A 22,510-nucleotide genomic window follows, 5' to 3' on the forward strand; every position below is an offset into this window, starting at 1 on the left:
GTTTTTTCTTCATGTAATTCATCACTCAGCATTTATACCTAAATGAATAGGTTGGTCATTTAGAGCCCTGTTTATTCTTAAAACTCTGAAACTAGGCAGTTAAGTGCATTATTAGATCTTGTTTTTAGTGCTAGGCATTGAATGAGAGTTGGTTCAAAAATATTTACTGATCTATTATTAAACTGGAAACTGCTCTAGGCACTAGGGTTATATCAGTTTTTAAAACGATTGTGCCCTCTGGCCATTTGAATTCTAGTGAGTGTGACCTGTTTTTGTCAGGGGTGAGTTTGGAATATAGATTACCCTATATCCAAACAATTACCACAACTAATCCATTTATTTGTATTGGGGTCCTTTAAACATTTTTAAAATTCGGTTAATTTCATGCTGTTTTCAAAGTTCTACAGACAGTGGTCATTTGAAAGAATTTTTCTAGCATCTGTTATTGAAGATTTCTGTTATTTCAGGTTGTACCATTTATAAAAAACTCCATGTGATATATTCCTCATAGGCTGTAGTGTTTGTTTAATTGGCGCAGAAATCATAAGTGTTAAGTGCTGGTGATAGAAGTGTTGACATTTGAATTGCCTTGTATGGGTTGCAGGGGATAAAAATTATGTCGTTCTCCCCCCTCCCCCCGCCTCCCAACACCCTTTTCTTATACTGTTTCCCCATCTTCCTCCCATTCAGTAGGAGTCACTGATTTAAGGAACCATTGTTAGTGATGGGAGAGCACAGTAACCCTTGGGGACAGAAAGGGAGCTGAGAAGCCTTGGCCCAGAGGAACATGGGCGCTCTGTCAGTGAGAACTGTGTGCTCCATTGTGTTTCCCTTTTTGCCTTATCTGCTGAAAATCTGAACAATAATAGCAATACAGGTTTCTGGTACAAGTAAAAATAAGGAGGTAAAAGAGAAATTGGTATAATTTTTTCTGATGATGAAAATGTATGCCTGGAAGATGGGGCAAAACAGAATTAGTGTTAAACAGGTACAGTATCAGTTAGGGAAGATAAAAATGTTTTTGAGTTGGGTGATGGTTGCCTACCAGTGCAGATATACTTAATGCTGTTGTATGTTTATAAATGGCATGGTAAATTTTATGTTATGTGTTTAAAATTATATGTTCATCATAGAATTCTTACAAAGTATAGAGAATTGTTAAGAAGAAAATCATTGATAATCTCACTCCTCAGAATCATCAATTGTTTTTGGTGTTATTTTCTTTTCCTTCTCTTTTTCCTTTGTACACACACATGTAAGTAAGATTAAGAGCCTATTGTAGATGCAGCTCCTTGTCTTCCTCCTTCTCATTTAATGTATTGTGAGCATTTCCCCATCACTTAATATTTTTTTGGAAAGAATAAATGGCTACAGAGCATTCTATGCTATAGACATAACATTTTTGTACAATGGGTGTTTAGATTCTTTTCTATTTTTAATTCATTGTTCATGTTTTTGGCTACTTTTACTTAAAGATTATAAACATTTAAAAATAAACTCTAGGTATATATTACCATATTTTGTTCCAGAGTTGTTACACCAGTTCACAGTCTTACCACCATCGCTTCTGTCTTTGTCTTGACTCTGTGTTTAAAACGTAATGATGCAGTAAGTCTCTTCATACTTTTCTTGCGGTGTTTGCAACATGTATAAAACATAAAGGGCCAAAGTCCTTAGTATGTGAAGAGCTTTCATAAATCCAGAAGAAAAAGATAAAAGCTCAGTGGAAAAATGCGTAAAATACGAAATAAATGAACTGGCACTCCACAGAAAAAAGTTTTTAAAGAATTGCTTCTAATCGTGAAAAGATGTATCACTCAAAGAGTTACAAAAATAAAATGACAGGATACCATTTTTCACTTAACAGACAAGTAAATAACAAAAAATAAAAAAAATGTGATGATACAAATTTGGGGGAATATGCATCCTCATATACTGTTAGGCATTAAAATGTGAGAGAATAACTGTTAGAACAGTTTTTTATTTTATTTTATATATTTTATTTCACTTAATTATTTGAGGGCAAATTCTCAATATCAAATTAAAATTCACCTACCTTTTAACTCAGAAATCCCGTAACTAGGAATACATATTTATCTCCCTAAGTGTACACAGATATATGAAAAGGGTGTTCATTATGGCATTATTCATAGTAGTTAAATAGAAATGGTATATCTTTGCAGTGATGCCACTATATAGCCATTAGACTGAAAATAGATCAAATGTGATTATAAGGAATGATTTCTGAGATGTATTGGTAAGTTTTAAAAATATATACGGATATGTGCAGTACACTCGTTTATATAAAAGAAACAAAAGCATGTAGATGGTAGATATGCATTCTCAATGTACATACACATATGCCTAAAATGATATCCCAGACATTAATGTTGATTGCCTTTGGAGAAGGGGAATCTGAAGATCTGTGGTGGGAAGAAGACTTTTCACTGTATTGTTTACCATCTGCATGGATTAGCCTTTTAAATACTAGACTGAACTCTTGTTTGTAGTATTACATAGGGCACGTTCCCAGAGAACAAAGGCAGACCAGCTTAGATTCTGTCCAGAGTACACATTTTTGAAGAACTGGTGATCTGTTTGAATGAAGTTTTGAAATCAGAGGGACCTTGGCATAGTCTTCATAAGTACAGTTTGATACATACTGTCTTAACTTTTTGTGAACTCCTTAGACTATCATGTGTAGATTGCAGGGAAAAGTCTTTAAATCAGTGGCTCTCAATCCTGCCTGCCCATGAGAATCACCTTGGGTCTAACATCATACACATACTTAACTCCTACTGGTTCAGAATCTTTGAGGGTGGGAGATGTTGTGTGTTCATTTCCAGACCACTGCAGTAAAGTGACTATCACAGTAAAGCACATCAAATTAATTTTTTGGTTTCCCAGTAATATATATTGGGTTACCCCAGTAAATATAAAAGTTACATTTACAGTATACTGCAGTTTTTTTAAGTGTGCAGTAGCATTATGTCTGAAAAAAACCCAATGAACATTAATTAAAAAATACTTTATTCCAAAAAAATGCCAGCCATCATTCAACTTTCAGTAAGTTGTAATCTTTTGCTGCTAGAGGGTCTTGACTCTATATGCCAATGGCCTCTGATCGATCATGTTGGTGGTTGCTCAGGGTTGGGGTGGCTGTGGCAATTGCTTAAAACAAGGCAACAGCGAAGTGTGCTGCATGAGTGGACTCTTTTACAAACATTTTCTCTATAAAATGCGATGCTGTTTGATAGCATTTTACCCACAGTAGAACTTCTTTCAAAATTGGAGTACATCTTCTCAAACCCTGCTGCTTTATCAACTAAATTTATGGAATATTCTAAATCTCTTGTTGTCATTTCAACAATCTTCACAGTATTTCACCATGGGAAGATTCCATCTCAAGTTATCATTTTCTTATCCATCTCGTCATCTGTTGCGGTTTGTCATGAGATTGTAGCAGTTCAGTCACATCTTCAGTTCTGCTTCTAGTTCCCTTGCTGTTCCCACGACATCTGCAGTCTTCAGCCTTCAAAGCCATCCATGAGGTTCAGAGTCACCTTTTTCCAGACTCCCGTTAATGTTGGTATTTTGATCTCTTTCCTTGAATCGTAAATGTTCTTAATGACATCTAGAGTAACGAATCCTTTCCAGAAGGTTTTCAATTTACTTTGCCTGGATCATCAGAGGAATCACTATGGCAGCTGTAGCCTTAAGGATTATATTTCATAAATAGTAAGACTTAAAAGTCACAATTACTCCTTGATCTGTGGGCTGCAGAATGGATATTGTGTCAGCAGACATGAAAACAGCATTAATCTCATTGTACATTTCTACGAGAGCCCTTGGGTGCATTGTCCATGAGCAGTCGTATTTTGAAGGAAATCTTTTCTTTTGAATAGTAGGTCTCAACAGTGGGCTTAAAATAGTCAATAAACCATGCTGTAAATGGATGTGCTTTCACCCAGGTTTTGTTGTTCTATTCATACAGCACGGGCACAGTAGGTGTAGCATAGTTCTTAAGGGTCCTACGATTGTTACAGTGGTAAATGAGCATTGGCTTCAAGTCCCCAACTGCATTAGCCCCTAACAAGAGGATCAGCCTGTCCTTTGAAGCCAGGTATTGATTTCTCTCTAACTATGAAAAATCCTACATAGCATCTTTCAATAGAAGGCTGTTTCATCTGCACTGAAAATCTGTTGTTTAGTGTAGCCACCTTCATTAATTGTCTTAGCTACGTCTTCTGGATAGATATCCAGGGTAGCTTCCTGCAACTTCTATATCACACTTGTTGCTTCATCTTGTACTTCATGCTGTGGAGACACCTTTTTTCCTTAAACTTCATGAATCAACCTCTGCTAGCTTCAAATTTAAACTTCTTTTCTGCAGATTCTTCACCTTTGTTAGCCTTCATAGAATTGAAGGGCATTAGGGCCTTGCTCTGGATTAGATTGGCTTAAGGAATGTTGCAGCTGGATTTGATCTTCTGTTCACACCACTAAAATTTTCTCCATATCAGCAGTCAGGCTGTTGCACCTTCTTATTCGTGTGTTCACTGGAGTAGCACTTTTTTTAATCTCCTTCAAAAATTACCAAAATGAGCGGGGACGGATGCCTTGGTAGCTCAGTTAAGCGTCCAACTCTTAATTTTGGCTCAGGTCATGATCTCACAGTTCAGTTCATGAGACTAAGCTCCGTGCTGTCACTGCCAAGCCCGCTTGGGATTCTTTTTCTCCTTCCCTCTCTGGCCCCTCCTGTGCCCATGCCCCCTCCTTCTCCCTCCCTCCCTCTGTCTTTCCCTTCACCCCCCACCCAAATAAATAATAAGCTTAAAAAAAAAAACCCAAAATGTGACGCAGGGATACAAAGTGCCCAATGTTGGAAAAATGGCAATGGCACTGATAGACTTGTTCAGCACAGGGTTGCCACAAACCCTCAATTTGTAAAAACGCAATCATTTGTGAAGTGTAGTAAAGTGAAGTGCAGTAAAACTACTTTTAAACAGTTTCTCAGATATTTCTCAGGTGAAGTTGAAACTACTGTATTGTGGGGTGTGTAGGTAGTATGTGTGCATAACTTTATTTATTTAAAAAAATTTTTAGCATTTATTTTTGAGAGACAGAGACAGAGCCAGAACGTGAGTGGGGGAGGGGCAGAGAAAGAGGGAGACAGAATCCTAAGCAGGCTTGGATGTCAGTTCTGCTGACAGCTCAGAGCCTGATGCGGGGCTCAAACCCACAGACCGCGAGATCATGACCTGAGCTGAAGTCAGATGCTTCACTGACTGAGCCACCTAGTGGCGCCTGTGTGCGCGTGACTTTAAACAAAAACAAAATTCAGTATTTTAAACACTATAGGATTTAAAACAAAACTATAATCATGTAAGAGTTTTAAGTAATTTGCTTAAATATGGCTATTGAAAGGATTAAATGACATGGCAGTGAAGGGACTTGTGAACAGCGGGGGATGGTCTATTCTAAAGGCCAATGGTTATTCAAACCACTCTGTCAGCTTATAGGTTGGTTAGAGCTAACATTCTCCCCTGGGTTGAGCACTCTGTTCATATGAGAAAATATTTTCACTTTTACACTTATACGTTCTTAAATTGTTGATTTACTACTGGTAGGTCTCTCCTACTAGACTTTAAATTCTGCAGTAGGTACTATCCCATTTTTTAAAAGTTTCCTCCTGCCCTCTTTAATTTGTCTTTGTGATAAGAATACTTAACATAATGGTCTACCCTCTTAGCAAATTAAAAAAAAATTTTTTTTTTTTAATGATTATTTTTGAGAGACAGAGCATGAGCAGGGGAGGGGCAGAGAGAGAGACACACAGAATCTGAAGCAGGCTTCAGGCTCTGAGCTGTCAGTGCAGGATCCGATGCAGGGCTCGAACTCCAGAACTGTGACATCATGACTTGAGCTGATCAGAAGCTTAACCGACTAAGCCACCCAGGCATCCCCTTAGCAAATTTTTTAAGTGTATGATACAGTATTATTGTTAACTAGTCACTTTCCTATAAAGTTGGTCTCTGGGACTAAATCATCTTGTATAATTGACCAAAATTTATCAGACTTTGCTTGTGAGGACTCTGCCAAGTCCTTCTGATTTGAAAGCTTCATTAAAACAGATCACCTGAGGGGCGCCTGGGTGGCGCAGTCGGTTGAGCGTCCGACTTCAGCCAGGTCACGATCTTGTGGTCTGTGAGTTCGAGCCCCGCGTCAGGCTCTGGGCTGATGGCTCAGAGCCTGGAGCCTGTTTCCGATTCTGTGTCTTCCTCTCTCTCTGCCCCTCCCCCGTTCATGCTCTGTCTCTCCCTGTCCCAAAAATAAATAAACGTTGGAAAAAAAAAACAGATCACCTGTTTTTCAGAAATTTATATTTGATAACTTCTAGTTTTTCCCCTCCCCCAGCGCCTGGCCACCACCATTCTACTCTCTGCTTTATGAATTTGACTGTGTTAGATTGCTCAGAAAAGTGATATTGCATAGTATTTGTCCTTCTGTGTTTGGCTTATTTCCCTTTGCCTAGTGTCCTTCAGTTTCATCTGTGTGGTCGCAAATGGCTGGATTTCCTTTTTTTTTTTTTTTTAAGGCTGAGTAATATTCCATTGTATGTATATACCACATTTTCTTTATTCATCTGTTGAAGGGCACTTAAATTGTTACCATATCTTGGCTATTGTGAACAGTACTGCAGAGAACAGGGCAGTGCAAATCTCTTTGAGATCCTGATTTCAGTTCCTTTGGATATATACCTAAAAGTGGGATTTTTAAGAAGTTCTTGCATGTTTTAACATTATTCATTTTTCCTTTTTTTATTATAGTGTTTTTAAGTACAGAGCTTCAGGCTTTACAGATACTACAGAATAAGAAACGTAAAAATTCTCAATTAGATAAAAACAGTGAAATTTATCAAGAAGTTGAAGCTATCTGTGATACTCTTGGTGTACCCAAGTCAGCAACTTCTGACATTCCGCTTATGCTAAACCAAGTGGAATCAAAGGTATCGTATTTATTTTTCATTTCCCAAAAATGGAACTAAATGCTAACATGTAAATGTACTGAAAATGAAAATATTTCCTTTAAGATGCATTCCATTTCAAGAGAAGTTTATCTTCCTGTAAAGTAAATTTTGGATTCTGAGTTCATATGCGTATGTGACTTAATTTGCCAGTAGCTAATATTCAGGAATCAGATCTTAATGAGTGAGGGCCTTTAGGCTTTGCAAGAGTATTCTGTGGTAGAAATCACTTTGCAAGTTAAAGGATCCCTTTCCCAAGTAATGTTAGAATGTAGTATAATGAAAGAAGTAGAGTAATCCAAAGTTGAAGGCAAACTACATTTTTAAAAAAATGGATATTGTTAATAGAATTGTAATGTAGTTGTCTTTGGCAGTGAGCAATCACAATTTCTGGTGGATAGGTGTTTAGGAAATGTTTGTTGTATAGAAAATAAATGAATGAATAAGTGTCCTGATTTAATTAAAAACAACCACAAGCTGTGTACCTCAAACTTTGTGAAATTTTCTCTTCAATTATTAAACTACTCTTCTTCCCTGTTGAGCCACATATTAGAGAGAATGCTACCCTTGCAGTCCAAATTCCAGCCTATTTCCTAGGATTCCTCAAGGGGAATAACACAGGATTCATTTTAAAGGAAAAGAACGTTCTTACTCTCAAGAACAGGTTAAAGCTCCATTTTTATACATGCTGTGTTATACTAAATTCTTGCATAAAATATTCCTGCATTGATAATTTAGGAACTGAAAAGATAAAAAGATTTGTCTTAATTGAACATAACAGAATTTTGGTGTCATTAAGATGAAAACACAATTTTAAAAACATTTTTTCTTTTTGTGGAACCTGCAGACCAAAGAATAACTCTTTTTGAATCACTCAAAAGTGTTATGGAGTTAACAAGTTACTCTTCAATGCTTTTCTCTTTTCCTCTGGATTAAGAATGATCTAGGGTTGGCTAAAATGTCTGGGATAATTTCACCTTGAGACAGATATCTAGGCTTTTTCTAATCTTCCTGTGCTTCTACATATTGATCCCCAAAAGGCTTTTCTTTTTTATGGGTCTCAGTTACAATTAAAAATATCCCTGAACCTGTTGTTTCTCTACTTGAAGTAGGCTATGCATAATGCCTACGTTCAAGTGCTGGCAGGCGAATCTGAAGGTACTTGCTACTGTGGCCATTGTGGCCAAATATTTTCCTAAAAGGACTTTGTTCTCCATTCCTTATTGAATATGCTTTGTCACCATTGGGAAAGAAAATTAGTGTTTTCTAACTTGAAGCTGTTCAAGTGTGACTCTAAAGTAATTATAGTAATATTAATGGCAAACGTATACATTTACTGTTGTAAATGTTTACATATAATAATTCATTTAATTCTCACGTCACATATAATGAGGTAGTTGCTATTATCTACAACAGCCATATGAGGAAAGTGAGGTGCTGAAAGATGGAATAAATTGGGCAAGCAAGTTTCTAAGTAGTAGTGGCAGACCTGAAGTTTAAATACAGGCAACCTCCAGAGTCTGTGCTCTTAACTTCCTCTCTATTTGAGTTGAACTCTCAAACTTACTGAAACTGTTGTCCAATGTTGAAATCCTGGGAATGGAACTGAGCATGATTACATGTAAGAAGTTATAGGTAAACATTCAGAATCCCTCTCGAGTGAGGAGTTACAACTCAGACTTTTAGTAACATATGAAATAATCAAAATTGGAGGTGTTTGCAATAGTTGGGAAATCTGCAGAAGTTGAGTATCTTAAGAAAATAAGTTAATTCTTTATAATAAGTAAGAATTGTATTGTTGTAGAGTAGATTTGCCACGAAGCTAATAAAGCTTAAGCTTTGGGGCCTCTCATTTGTACAAGCCTTTCTAAGCTAATTTTTTAAAAAATAGCTTTCTCAATGTAGAGTTTACATGTCATAAACTTCATTCGCTTAAAATAGATAATTAAATGAATTTTATTTAGAGAGTACAACCATCATCAAAATCTAATTTTAGAACATTTCCATCAGCCTCCAAAGAAACCTTCTGTCCATTTACAGTCACTCCCCATCATTAGCAGCAGTTTCCAAGTTAATTTTGTGTTCACGGTTTTAACTTTTTCTTAAAGAATGCCCTTAACATTAAATAAGCTTGATATTCCTCAAAATCTGAACTGTCTTGATTGTACCTTATAACTAAGAAACTGTAGATATATCATTCTGTTTTGAAATTGTTTTTAGATAATGAAAATTTCTTCAGTTAGGGTGAGCCCAACTTAGGCTATCATTTCTCAGTCGTTTTGTTCGGGATAAATTACTGTTATTGGAATGGCTGATATTGCTAGAGCAAAAACAAATGTCTAATAACTTCTTTACTAAAACAAAAGTGTTGCAAGTAATTCAAATTAGTGGCTTTGCAAAAGTCATGAAATGTGTATGTGGTAACTATAATTTAGAGCACTTGCTCTATTGCGTTTTGCTGAACAATGAAACCAGAATGCTTGCACTTGGCATGTATACAGAAGCATGCATAAGAGTGTGCCATTTCAAGGAGAAGCTCCCCAAATTATTTCACATAAGGCCACACAGATTCTCATAGTAAAACCTTTCAGTAGCTACTTTTTTAGTCGTCTATATACATTATTTCTTATTCTGGAAAAGAAGATACTCTGCACTGTGCTGATATTCTTTCCTAGTATGTGAAGGTATATTTCATTTATTTTAATTGAACATTTCACTTATTCTTCAGCATTCAAAACAGCATTTTAAGGATAATGTTGTTTTAAATTAGGGATATACTTTTTCATAATCTTTTATATTTACTTTTAGGTGAAGGATATTCTCTCAAAAGTCCAGAAAAATCATGTGGGAAAACCACTGCTGAAAATTGATTTAAATCTGGAACAGGCGGTAAAATACCTTGCTTTATTCGTTTTATGTAATTCAGTTAGTGAATATGACTTAATTTTATTAGTGGACACCTAGATTTTACAATGGGTAGCATACCTTTATTACTTTAGAGAATTAAAATGGATTGACATCCTAGAGTAATAGGTCCTGACATTTCAGATTATTAATTGTCCAGGAGTATAGATAGCACCCAGTATGTTAGCATAGTTGTGATTAGAAAAAGATAGTAGCTCAAAAGCCAACAAGGTGGAAATTTTTGGCATTTTCTTTCCTTATTGGTCCAGACCACTTAGCAAGTAGATGTTTTACTTAAAACGCTTGATTGGAGATGAGGTAAAGTCTCCCAGTTGTAGAGTTTAATTCATATGTTTAGTATTTCTGAATATCATAAATGTTCTCTCAGATACTCTTTATTATTCAAAAAATTTACCATAAAGTCTCATGGGATCAGAAAATGGTTACCAGGTACAATATCTTTCGAATCAGGAGGTATTGACCACAGTTTTCAAATTTCTGTGTATACAGAGTGTAAAGTTTATGATTTTTGTTTCTGAATTCTTTAGGAACAACTAGAAAGAATCAATGAAGCTCTTTCCTGTGAATATGAATGCCGCCGGCGGATGTTGATGAAACGATTAGATGTGACAGTGCAGTCCTTTGGTTGGTCTGATAGAGCAAAGGTAGGGCTGTTTTCCCATTTGTGTCCTGTAGGTGGTACTCTGTGACAGCTCTTCAGGCTGCACTGTTTGTCGTTATGTAATTGTGCCACATTTGCACTTACCACTTACTCTGAAGCACATGCCCGGGCCAACTACTGCTCTTACATAATGATCCTAGTCTTTTGTAAATCCCTGTTTGCAGATATCTTGATTTCTTTCCAAATGTTTTCACATTGATTTTAAACTACTACATGTTGTGATTTATGCAATGATAGGCATAAAGAAGGGGTGTCATATGAGACAGTGAGATAGATACAGTAAACAACCGGTCAAGAAAGGAGACCATTGGAATAGGTGTAGGTAGTGCTGATGCCAGAACAAGTCTTCTGAAAGGTGTTGTAAGGCTCTGGACTGTGTTCTGGTTTAAGAGGAGGTTGGATGGTGGGGGCATTCCCAAATAATGGATTTATCACATAGCTTTCTAGAGAGCTGTCTCCCATCACTCCCATTTTATGCCTTTAAACTGTATTCAAGCTTCGTCTGGGTACCCTGCCCCACTCTGCATCATAGTCTAGAAATTCTCCAGACAGTAAGCTGGGACAGTTAATAGGGCTTGCATCATTTGCGTCCCCTGTTTCAGGGATTACTGTTCTGTGCTCCTTCATGTCCAGTGTGTGGAAATCACTAGTTCACATGGGTTGTCCACTTTTGTTTCAGGTGGGATGGTAAATCTGGTGCCTCTTACTCTCACATACCATACCATCATCATCGTCGTCATCGTTATCATTATGTTTTTTTGTATTGACTAGGCAGTTCTACCCCATGTTGTATCAGCTGGGGCACTTATGCAGCTTCATTCAGCTGATGCCGGGACTGGGCTGGAATATTCAAGATGGTCGTCTCATAGTGTGGGTTCTGCTGATTGTTGGTGTGCTTTGCCTGTCTTGGTTCTTAAGTGGTCTCTGTTTCTACGTGGTGTTTTGTATTGGTTTACTATGGCTGCTGTAAGAAATTAGCATACACTTAGTGGCTTAAATAATGAACATTTATTCTTATAGTTCTAGAGATCAGAAGTCCTAAAATGAAGGTATTAGCAAGGTTGCATTCCTCCAGATACTATAGGGGAGAATCTCTTTCCTTTGTATTTTCTAGCTTCTTTTTTTTTTTTTTTAATTTTTTTTTTTTTTTTTCAACGTTTTATTTATTTTTGGGACAGAGAGAGACAGAGCATGAACGGGGGAGGGGCAGAGAGAGAGGGAGACACAGAATCGGAAACAGGCTCCAGGCTCCGAGCCATCAGCCCAGAGCCTGACGCGGGGCTCGAACTCACGGACCGCGAGATCGTGACCTGGCTGAAGTCGGACGCTTAACCGACTGCGCCACCCAGGCGCCCCTGTATTTTCTAGCTTCTTAATGCTACCTGCATACCTTGACTCCACTCGTGACGTCATCCTTTTATCTTCAAAACTAGTAGTGTAAGATCTTCCAGTCTTTCTGTTTCCATTGTCACATCACCTTTTGTGTCTCTCTTACAAGTATTCTTGTGATTATACTGGGCCCACTCACATAGTACAGGATAATGTTTGTATCTGAAAATCTTTGAATTAATCACATCTACAGCTGTCAGGTAACATATTCCAGGAATTAGGATGTGGACATCTTTAGGGGAGCTGTTTTTTAATTTACCAGACACCTCATCTTCCTTACCACTATAGGAGGTGATTTTTCTGAATCCTTGCATTGTGAAAATGTATTTATTCTCTTGTCACATTTGATTGATAGTGTGGGTAAATATAAAAATCTTGGTTGAACCTATTTTTCCCTAAAAATACTGAAGGCATTGATTCATTGCTTTCTAGTGTTTCGTGCTACTGGTGAGAAACCTGATGTAGTTCTGTGTCCTTTTGGATAACTTTTAAACTTTTTTCTTGGGAAATTTTTGGGCTTTTTCTTTAGCTTTGGAGTTCTGAAATTTCATAGTAAGGGTTCGTATGGGTCTTTTTCATTCATTGTGCTAAAACAGTAAATGGACCTTTGAATGTGTAGACTCTTATATTTTTCTTCATTAATCTCTTTCATTTTGTTTTATTTTCTCTTTCTGAAATTCTTATTAGTCAGATTTTGGACATCCTGTATACATCCACTTAAGTTGCTTTATTTTTTCTCTCATTTTCTATCTGTTTTCCTTTTTTGATACGTTTTCTTAGAAATGCCCTCAATTTTATTTTGTATTTGTATTTATTATTTGTATGTATCAAATTTATTTTGTATTTGGTATCGAATTTTTGTTTCTGCCATCATTTTTTAACTTCCAGGGAATCTTTTTGATTCTGTAGTTTTCCTTTTTTTCATATTTTTTTCTTGTTTTATGGATGTATTATCATCTTAAATAAAAATGAAAAATTAAAAAAAAAAGGGTCTTAAATTATCTCTGTTTCCTCCAGCGTAATTTTTTATTGGTTTTTTTTTAGTCTCTTGCTTATGGTGGTTTTCCTCAAATGCAGGATGGTTCTTGGTTGATCATATTAAGAGCAAGACATAGAAAAGCTGTGTGCTTTGCTTTTTAGATTTCACATATAAGTAAAATCGTAGGGTATTTACCTTTCTCTGTCTGGCTTATTTCACTTAGCATTAAACCCTCTAGATCCACTCATGTTGTTGCAAATGGCCAGACTTCATTCTTTATTATGTCTGAATAATATTCCATTATTTGTTTATATATATGTGTATACACACAATCTCTCCACATCTTTTTTTATCCATTCATCTATCAGTGTCCCCCGATAGGTTGCTTCCTTATCTTGGTTATTATAAGTAATGCTGCAGTGAACATAGGGGTGCGTGTATTTTTTCAAATTAGTGGGTTTTTTCCTTTGGGTAAATAGCCAGAAGTGGTATTACTGGATCATATGGTAGTTCCTATTTTTAATTTTTTGAGGACCCTTCATAATGTTTTCCACAGTTTCTGCACCAATTTATGTTTCCACCAATAGTGCACGAGGGTTCCCTTTTCTCCACATTGTTGCCAACATTTTTTATTTCTTGTCTTTTTGATAATAGCCATTCTGACAGGTGTGAGATGTTATCTCATTGTGGTTTAGATTTGTATTTCACTGATGATGAGTGATACTGAACATCTTTTCATGTGCCTGTTGACCATCTGTAGGTCTTCTTTGAAGAAATGTCTATGTAGGTCCTCTGTCTTTTTTTTTTTTTTTTCAATGCTTATTTATTTTTGGGACAGAGAGAGACAGAGCATGAACGGGGGAGGGGCAGAGAGAGAGGGAGGCACAGAATCGGAAACAGGCTCCAGGCTCTGAGCCATCAGCCCAGAGCCTGACGTGGGGCTCGAACTCCCGGACCGCGAGATCGTGACCTGGCTGAAGTTGGACGCTTAACCGACTGCGCCACCCAGGCGCCCCGGTCCTCTGCCTTTTTAATACGATTTTTTTGGATACTGAGTTGAATGAGTCCTTTATATATTTTGGATGTTAAACCCTTATTGATAATATCCTTTCAACCATACCTTCAGTAGGTTGCTGTTTAGTTCTATTGATTTCTTTGCTATGAAGAAGGTGTTCTCTTTGGTGTCATCTCATTTGTTTATTTTTGCTTTTGCAGTCCTTGCCTGGGAAGACAGATCGAAAAAATACTGCCGAGACTGATACCAAATAGTTTACTAATTGTTTTCTTTCAAGAATTTTATGGGTTCAGGTCTTAATTTAAGCGTTTAATCCATTTTGAGTTTATTTTTGTGTATGGTGTAAGAAGATAGTCCAGGTTCGTTTTTGTACATGTAGCTGTCCAGTTTTCCATTTATTGAAGAGACTGTCCTTTCCACATTGTATATTCTTGCCTTCTTTGTTGTAGATTAATTGACCGTAAAGCATGCATTTATTTCTGGACTCCCTATTGTGTTAAGATGATCTGTGTGTATGGTTTTTGTACTACCAAACTGTTTTGATTATTATAGTTTGTGTACAGTTTAAAATTAGGGAACATGATATGTACAGTTTTGTTCTTTTTCACAATTGCTTTTGCGAATTGGGGCCTTTTCTGGTTACGTAGGAATTTTAGTACTATTTTATAGTAGTAGTATTCTGGTTCTGTGAAAAATACTGTTGGCGTTTTGATAGAGATTGCATTGAATCTGTAGATTGCTTTGGGTAGTATGGACATTTTAATAATACTAATTCTTCTGATTCATGAGCATGGTACATCTTTCCATTTATTTGTATTCAGTTGCTTTCATCAGTGTCTTGTAATTTTCACTGTACAAGTTTTTCCCCTCATTGGTAAATTTTATTCCTTAGCCTTTATTCCTAGGGTTTTGATTTGTTTTTTTATGCAGTTGTAAATAGATTTGTTTTCTTAATGACTCTTTCAGATAGTTGTTACTAATATATACAAACAACACATTTCTTTATATTATCATACAACTTTACTGAGTTCATTGATTGGTTTTAATAGTTTTTTGGTGGAGTCTTTAGGATTTTCTGGATACAATATCAGGTCATCTACACTTAATGACAGTTTTGCTGCTGCTTTCCAGTGTGAATGCCACATTTTTTTCCCCTCCTTGCCTAATTGCCCTGGCTAGGACTTCCTCCATCTTAGAGGGCAGTCTTTCAGCTTTTCACTGTTGAGTGTGATGTTTGCAAAGGTTTGGTCTTCTATGGCTTTTATTTTGTTGAGGTATGTTACCCACTGTGTTGAGAGTTTTTATCATTAATGGATGATGAATTTTGTCAGATGTTTTTTTCTGCATCTATTGAGATGATCGATCATATGATGTTTTCTTTCTTTCTTTTTTTTTTAGAAAGAGTGTGAGAGAGTGTATGTGTGAGAGGGGAGGGACAGAGGGAGAGGGAGAGAGCATCTTAAGCAGGTTCCAGGCTGGGCATGGACCCTGATGTGGGCTCAATCTCAGAACTGTGAGGTTATAACCTGAGCTGAAATCAAAAGTCAGATGTTTAACAAACTGAGCCACCCAGGCTTCCTGCCCAATCATAAGATTTTCATCCTTCATTTTGTTAATGTGATGTATCTTGTTTGATTTACAGATGTTAAACCATCTTGTGTCTGTAGAATAAATCCCACTTGATTATGGTGTATATTCATTTTAATGTAGTGTTGAATTCGTTTTGCTAATCATTTGTTGAGGAGTTTTGTATCTGTGTTTATCAGGGATATTGGCCTGTAATTTTTTTGTTAGTGCCTTTGTCTGGTTTCAGGGTTATGGTGGCCTTGTAAAATGAGTATGGAAACATTCCATCCTCTTCAGTTTTATGGAATAATTTGAGAAGGGAATGATGATTAACTCTTTGAATGTTTGGTAGAATTTAGCTTTGAAGCTGTCTGATCCTGAACTTTTTTTGTTGGAAGTTGTTTGATTCCTGATTCAACTTCATTGCTAATAATCAGTCTATTCAGATTTTCTCTTTCTTCATGACTCAGTCTTGGAAGATTGTATGTTTCTAGGAATTTATTAATTTCTTCTGAGTTGTCCAATTTGTTGGCATATAATTGTTCAATAATCATCTCTTAGGGTCCTTTGTATTTCAATGCTACCAATTGTAATTTCTCTTTCATTTCTTAGTTCTGTTTGGGATATATTCTTTTTTTTTTTTTTTTTTTCAACGTTTATTTATTTTTGGGACAGAGAGAGACAGAGCATGAACAGGGGAGGGGCAGAGAGAGAGGGAGACACAGAATCAGAAACAGGCTCCAGGCTCTGAGCCATCAGCCCAGAGCCCGACGCGGGGCTCGAACTCCCGGACCGCGAGATCATGACCTGGCTGAAGTCGGACGCTTAACCGACTGCGCCACCCAGGCGCCCCTGTTTGGGATATATTCTGGATGAGTCTGGCAAAGGTTTTTTTTTGGATGAGTCTGGCAAAAGGTTTATCAATTTTGTTTATCTTTTCAAATAACCAGCTCTTTGTTCCATTGTTGTTTTCTGTTTTTTGGTTTTTTTTTTTAATCTCTAGTGCATTTATTTCTGTTTTGATCTTTATTATTTCCTTTCTCTGTTAACTTTGGGCTTTGTTCTCCTTTTTCTAGTTCCGTTAGGTGTAGAATATTTGAGGTTTCTCTTGTTTTTTGAGGTAAGCCTTTATTGCTGTGAACTTCTGTCTTAGAACTGCTTTTGTTTTATCCCAAGGATTTTGGAATATTGTGTTTCCATTTTCATTGTCCCAGTATTTTTTTATTTTTTTCTTTGAGTTCTTTGTTGACTCATTGTTTTTTTGTTTTTTTGTTTTTTTTTTTTTAACACGTTTAATTCCACACGTTCATTTTTTCAGGTTTTCTTTTTTTTTTTTTTTTAATGCTTATTTATTTTTGAGAGAGAGAACGAGCAGGGGAGGGGCAGAGAGAGAGAGGGAGACACAAGATCAGAAGCAGGCTCCAGGCTCTGAGCTGTCAGCACAGAGCCCAATGCAGGGCTTGAACCCACAGACCATGAGATCATGACCTGAACCCAAGTTGGATCTTAACCAACTTAGACACCCAGGCACACCTCCGATTTTCTTCTTGTAATTGATTTCTAGTTTCGTGCTGTTGTGGTTGGAAAAGGTGCCTTCTAGGACTTCAGTCTTCTTAAATTTATTGAGATTTCTGTGGCCTAACATGCCATCTGTCCTGGGGAATTTTTTGTGTGCATTTGAAAAGAATGTATGTTCTGCTTTTTTATGTAATGTTTTGTATATATTTATTAAGTCCATTTGGTCTAATGTGTTGTTTAAGGCCATTGTTTCCTTGTTGATTTTTCTATCTGGATGATCTATCCATAGGTGTAAGTGGGGAGTTAAAGTCCCCCACTATTATTGTGTTGCTCTCAACTTTTCCTTTTATGTCTGTTAACATTTGCTTTATATATCTAGGTACTTTCTTGTTGGGGTACATAAATATTTACAAATGTTATATCCTTCTGTTGGATTGACCTCCTTTTCATTGTGCAATACCCCTGTTTATCTTCTGTTATGGTGTTTGTTTTAAAGTCTATTTTGTCTGATAAAAGTATTGGTATCCAGTTTTCATTTCCATTTGAATGGAATACCTTTTTTTATTCTATCACTTTCATCCTTTTTTATCTTTAGATCTACAGTGAGTGTCATGTAGGCAGCATATAAATGGTCCTTATTCTTTTATCTGTTCAAAACGTACAGGTACCTTTTGATTGGAGAATTTGTTCCATTAACATTTAAAGTAACTATTGATAGGTATGTACTTAATTGCCATTTTGTTAATTGTTTTCTGGTTATTTTTATAGTTCTTCCCTGTCTTCTTCCCTTGCTCTCTTTCCCTGTAGTTTGATGCCTTTCTTTAGTGTTAGGTTTAGCTTCTCTTTGCTTTATTTTTTGTGTATCTATTAATAAGGTTTTTGGTTATGGTTACTATGAGTTTCACATATAACCTGTATATATAGTGGTCTATTTTAAGTTGATGGTCACTTAGAATATGTTAATGAATGCATACTCTGCCTTGCCACCAGTGTTTTATGCTTCTGGCATCATATGTTGTGTCATTTTATTTTATATATCCCTTAACTAATTATTGTAGTTATAGTTGTTTTTACTACTGTTGTCTTTTAGCTTTCATACTAGCTTTCATACTAACATTATAAGTGGTTGATCCACTCCCTACCTTTATTATGTAATTGCTTTTACCAGTGAGATTTTTTTCTTTCATATATTTCCTTATTTCTCGTCATGGCCTTTTATTTCTACTTAAGGAATCCTTTTAATGTTTCTTTTGGGATCTGGCAAGTGTTGATGAACTCTGTTAACTTTATCTTGTCTGGGAAACTCTTACCTCCCTGTCAATCCTGAATGATAACTGTGCTGGATAGCATATTCTTGGTTGTAAGTTTTCCTTTCAGCACATTGAATATATCATGTCACTCCCTTCTGGTCTGCAAGCTTTTTGCTGAAAAATCAGCTGATAGCATTATGAGAGTTTCCTTGTATATAACTAGTTGTTTTTCACTTCTTGCCTGTAAGTTTCTCTCTTTATCTTTAACTTTTGATATTTTAATTATCAATGTGCAATGGTATGGATCTCTTTATTTGGGTTTTTCTTTGCTTCCTGGACCTGAATGTCTGTTTCCTTCCCCAGGTTAGGGAAATACTCAGCCATTATTCTTTCAAATAAGTTTTCTTGCCTGTTTTTTCCACTTTTCTCATTCTGGAACCCCTAGAATGTGAATATTAGTACATTTGATGTCTTGGAGGTCCCTTAAACTATCCTCATTTTTAAAAGTTCTTTTTTCTTTTTGTTGTTCTGATGGTGGTGATTTACAGTACCTTATCTTCCAGGTCACTTTCTGTTCTTCTTTATCATCTAATATGCTTTTTGATTCCCTCTGTTTTTTTTTTGTTTCATCTGTTGCATGTTTCAGCTCTGATTAATACTGTCTTACACTTTTGAACAGTAGTACTGTCTTACACTTCATTCTTCTGAGTTTGATGAGCATCTTTATGCCCATTGACTTTGAACTCTGTTTCAGATAACTTCTGTTTCATTAAGAGCTTTTGTTGAAGTTTTGTTTTGTTCTTTTTTTTTAAGTTTTGTTTTGTTTTTTTTTTTACATTTCTTTATTTTTGAGAGACAGAGTGAGACAGCGCACGAGTCGGGGAGGGGCAGAGAGAGGAGACACTGTATCTGAAGCAGCCTCCAGGCTCTGAGCAAATTGTCAGCACAGAGCCTGACACGGGACTTGAACCCATGAACTGTGAGATCATGGCCTGAGCTGAAGTTGGGCACTCAACCGACTGAGCCACCCAGGCGCCTCTGTTTTGTTCTTTTATTTGGAATATATTTCTGTGTTTCCTCATTTTGTCTGACTCTGTTTCTATGTGTTGAGCAAATTGTTTACCTCTCCTGGTCTTAAAGGAGTGGTTTTATATAGGAGATGTCCTGTGGGGCCCAGAAGTGCACTCCCTCCTCATCACCAGAGCCACATGCTCAAGAGGCATTTTCTGTGTGAGCTACGTATACCTCCCTATTCTAGGACTCGGCCAGTGGGTGAGGCTTTCAGTGGGGTGCCAGCAGCATTAGCATGTTAGATTGAGAGTTCCAAGATGGCACCTGCTAGCATCAGCACTAGCAAAGTAGAATGTGATCTTCAAAAGGGCCCCTGACGGTGTTTTCCGTCTCTAGAGTGTGTCTTAGCAATTGCCTGCCTGTCTGAGCAGCATGAGCCCTCTAAGAGCAGGTTCTCTGTTCCCTGTAGCTCTGTGGTTTTCCTGGATGTAATCTCTGTTTTGAAAGTCTGGCTTTGGGGCTCTCTTCTCTCTTGTGCAGGATCTAAAGGTTGGAGTACCTGTGTGGACCTCCAGTCCTTCACTCCTCAGGAAGAAGTTCCATGTTTTTGAAATTCTTTCCTGTCTGTGGATTGCTGTGTTGTGGTGTGGGTTTTTTCCCCCCTCTGGGGGGGGAGGAGGTCTCTGCCACTTTGATTCCTCTTAGTCCCTCCTTGTGGAGGCTCTGTTCATTCAGTTTTCAGGACTTTTTTTTGAGGGAATTATTCTATATGTAGTTTCATACTTGTTTTGACCAGTGGTGGTAGTGAGTTCAGGATCCTCCCGTGCCACCATCTGAACTGTCCTCTGAGAAACATTTGAGCATAGGAATCATAGAATAGCTATAAGGCAGAGTTGTAGAGCTGTCATTCATGTATTTTCTTTCAAAAAACATTTATTCAGCACCTCATATGTGTCAATCACTGTATGGGAGGTACCAGTTTTATAAATTTAATAGTTTGTTTATATATTGGGTCTTCAGCTTAACCTGATAGAATTTTAATGATGAAAAGGAATTTAAGAATATAAGGAAAGCTATGAAATGTAGTGCACTGAAAGGATCTTAATATACTAATTTAGGATACTTTCAGTATGGACCTTAAGTTTACACAGAAATCCAAAACAAGTTGTTTTTTTTTTTTTTTTAATTTTTTTTTAATGTTTATTTTTGAGAGAGAGAGAGAGCATGAGCAGGGGAGGGGCAGAGGGAGACTGAGACACAGAATTTGAAGCAGGCTCCTGGCTCTGAGCTGTTAGCACAGATTATGACCTCAGCCGGCAGGCTCAAAAACAACTTTTGACAGGTTGTTTTCTTTGAACATTTGGAGTGGCATGGACTCATGGACACGTTGACTGTTTACTAGCCTTCATCTTGGGGACTTTGAGAAAATATGCCTCTAGGAAGTAACTTGATATTTATCTTCTCATCTTGGTTTTTTTTCATCATGTTTTAGGTAAAGGAGGTTGTGTTTTTGTTCTTTATTCCTTAGTTTGGATGATTTTTAAAAATTCTTTTTCTTAGGGTCAGCCTGTCTTTTCATTTGATCCTTTTCAATTGATTATATGAATACATGCATTGGACTCCAGGTTTTCTTGTTAAATTTAACACATTATTATTATTTCCCCCCTATTTCATGTGTCTGAGATTGTCGAATGACTCATAAAATATTGTTCTACAGCATTTAAACTCTGCAGGATATTTTATCATCTAGGTATACTCTGTTGGTATTGAGGTTTTCTTTAATTTTATCTGTTTGACCCTTAATGAAATCCTTGGAGCTGAATATTTGTTCATGTCCATGATACATTTCTAAAATGGGATTTTTTGATGAAATAATATGTATAAGTAGATTTTAATATTTTTGATGCATACTGCAGAGTTGCCCTTCAGAAGGATTATATATATTAGTATGGATAATCTGATTTCTTTTCTCTGTTATTTTGTTAGTATTGAGATACGACTGTGAGTATAATTTTATAGTTGGCTTTTTTCACTGAACATATTGTGATCATTGTCCTGTATCTCTAAAAGTTTTAATACTCTTTTTAACTTAAGTTTTAATTTCTTTTTTTTGAGATATGATTCACCATCGTAAAGTGTACGTACGGTTCAGTGGCTTTTAGTTTATTTACTATATTTTTATAACCATTACTACTGTCTAGTTCCAGAACATTTCCATCACCCTAAAAAGAAACATGTACCCATTCTCTGGCAGCTGCCACTATGATCTGCTTTCTGTCTCTTTGGATTTACCTATTCTGACAGTGCTTATAAGTGGAATCATACACTATGTGGCATTTTATGTCTGGCTCCTTAGCATAATGCTTTCAAGATTCATCCGTTGTTTTTGAATATAACAGTACTTCCTTTCAGTATCCTTTTTATGGCTGCATTATATTTTATCTTATATTGATGCCATAGTTTACTTTTTTATTTTATACATTTTTTTCCTGTGTTAATTGCTAGGAATATTAATATATGTAATTTTTATTTGTAAATTTCGAAGTATATTCCTATGGTGGATTCCTAAGTGGAAGTTTACTGTGTCAAAAGTTATGACTCTTTAAAAAAAAAAAAAATTTTTTTTAAGTTTATTTTTTTGAGAGAGTGAGAGTGCAGAGCCTGACACAGGGATCGAACCCACAAACTGTGAGGTCATGACCTGAGCTGAGATCAAGAGTTGGATGCTTAACCGAGTGTGCTACCCAGGTGTCCCAAAGCTTATGACTCTTGATGCTCTTGATTCACATGGCCAAATTGTTTTCTGGAAGGTTTTTATGAATTTAAACTCCGGCCAATAGAGTAAATGAAATTTTGTCCTCACTTTAGTTTCTTTAATATTTAGAATATTAACAGTTTGATTGCTAACTTGATGGTTAAAAAAGACTAAATTGTTTTAAGTTGTATATTTTCATTATTAGTGAAGTTCAACTTTTTTCCATAAGCTTATTAGTCATTTGAATTTCCTCTTGTTTCGAAATCTCTTTTTGTCTTGTCCTTTTTCCCCTTTGGGTCTTCCTGTTTTCCTTTTGATTGAGCTTTTTATATATTAAGGAAGTTAGCTAGTTGATTTATTTGTGGAATATATTTACACCACTGTTTTATGTTTTTGATGTATAGAAATTTTAAT

General features: G+C 36.4%; 1 protein-coding gene across 1 annotated transcript in view; it reads left to right on the forward strand.

The window, feature by feature from the left end:
* Positions 1-22,510, forward strand: part of FAM98B (family with sequence similarity 98 member B) — a 37,378-nt gene that overhangs the window by 10,037 nt on the left and 4,831 nt on the right. Inside the window, exons 4-6 of the mRNA XM_040492253.1 lie at positions 6,831-7,009; positions 9,836-9,916; positions 10,480-10,596. Of these exons, the coding sequence (XP_040348187.1) occupies positions 6,831-7,009; positions 9,836-9,916; positions 10,480-10,596 (377 nt within the window). The remainder of the gene's footprint in view (positions 1-6,830; positions 7,010-9,835; positions 9,917-10,479; positions 10,597-22,510) is intronic.

This window comes from Herpailurus yagouaroundi, unplaced genomic scaffold (genome assembly GCF_014898765.1).
Source record: "Herpailurus yagouaroundi ecotype Mexico unplaced genomic scaffold, PumYag 184, whole genome shotgun sequence".
Lineage (NCBI taxonomy): Eukaryota > Metazoa > Chordata > Mammalia > Carnivora > Felidae > Herpailurus > Herpailurus yagouaroundi.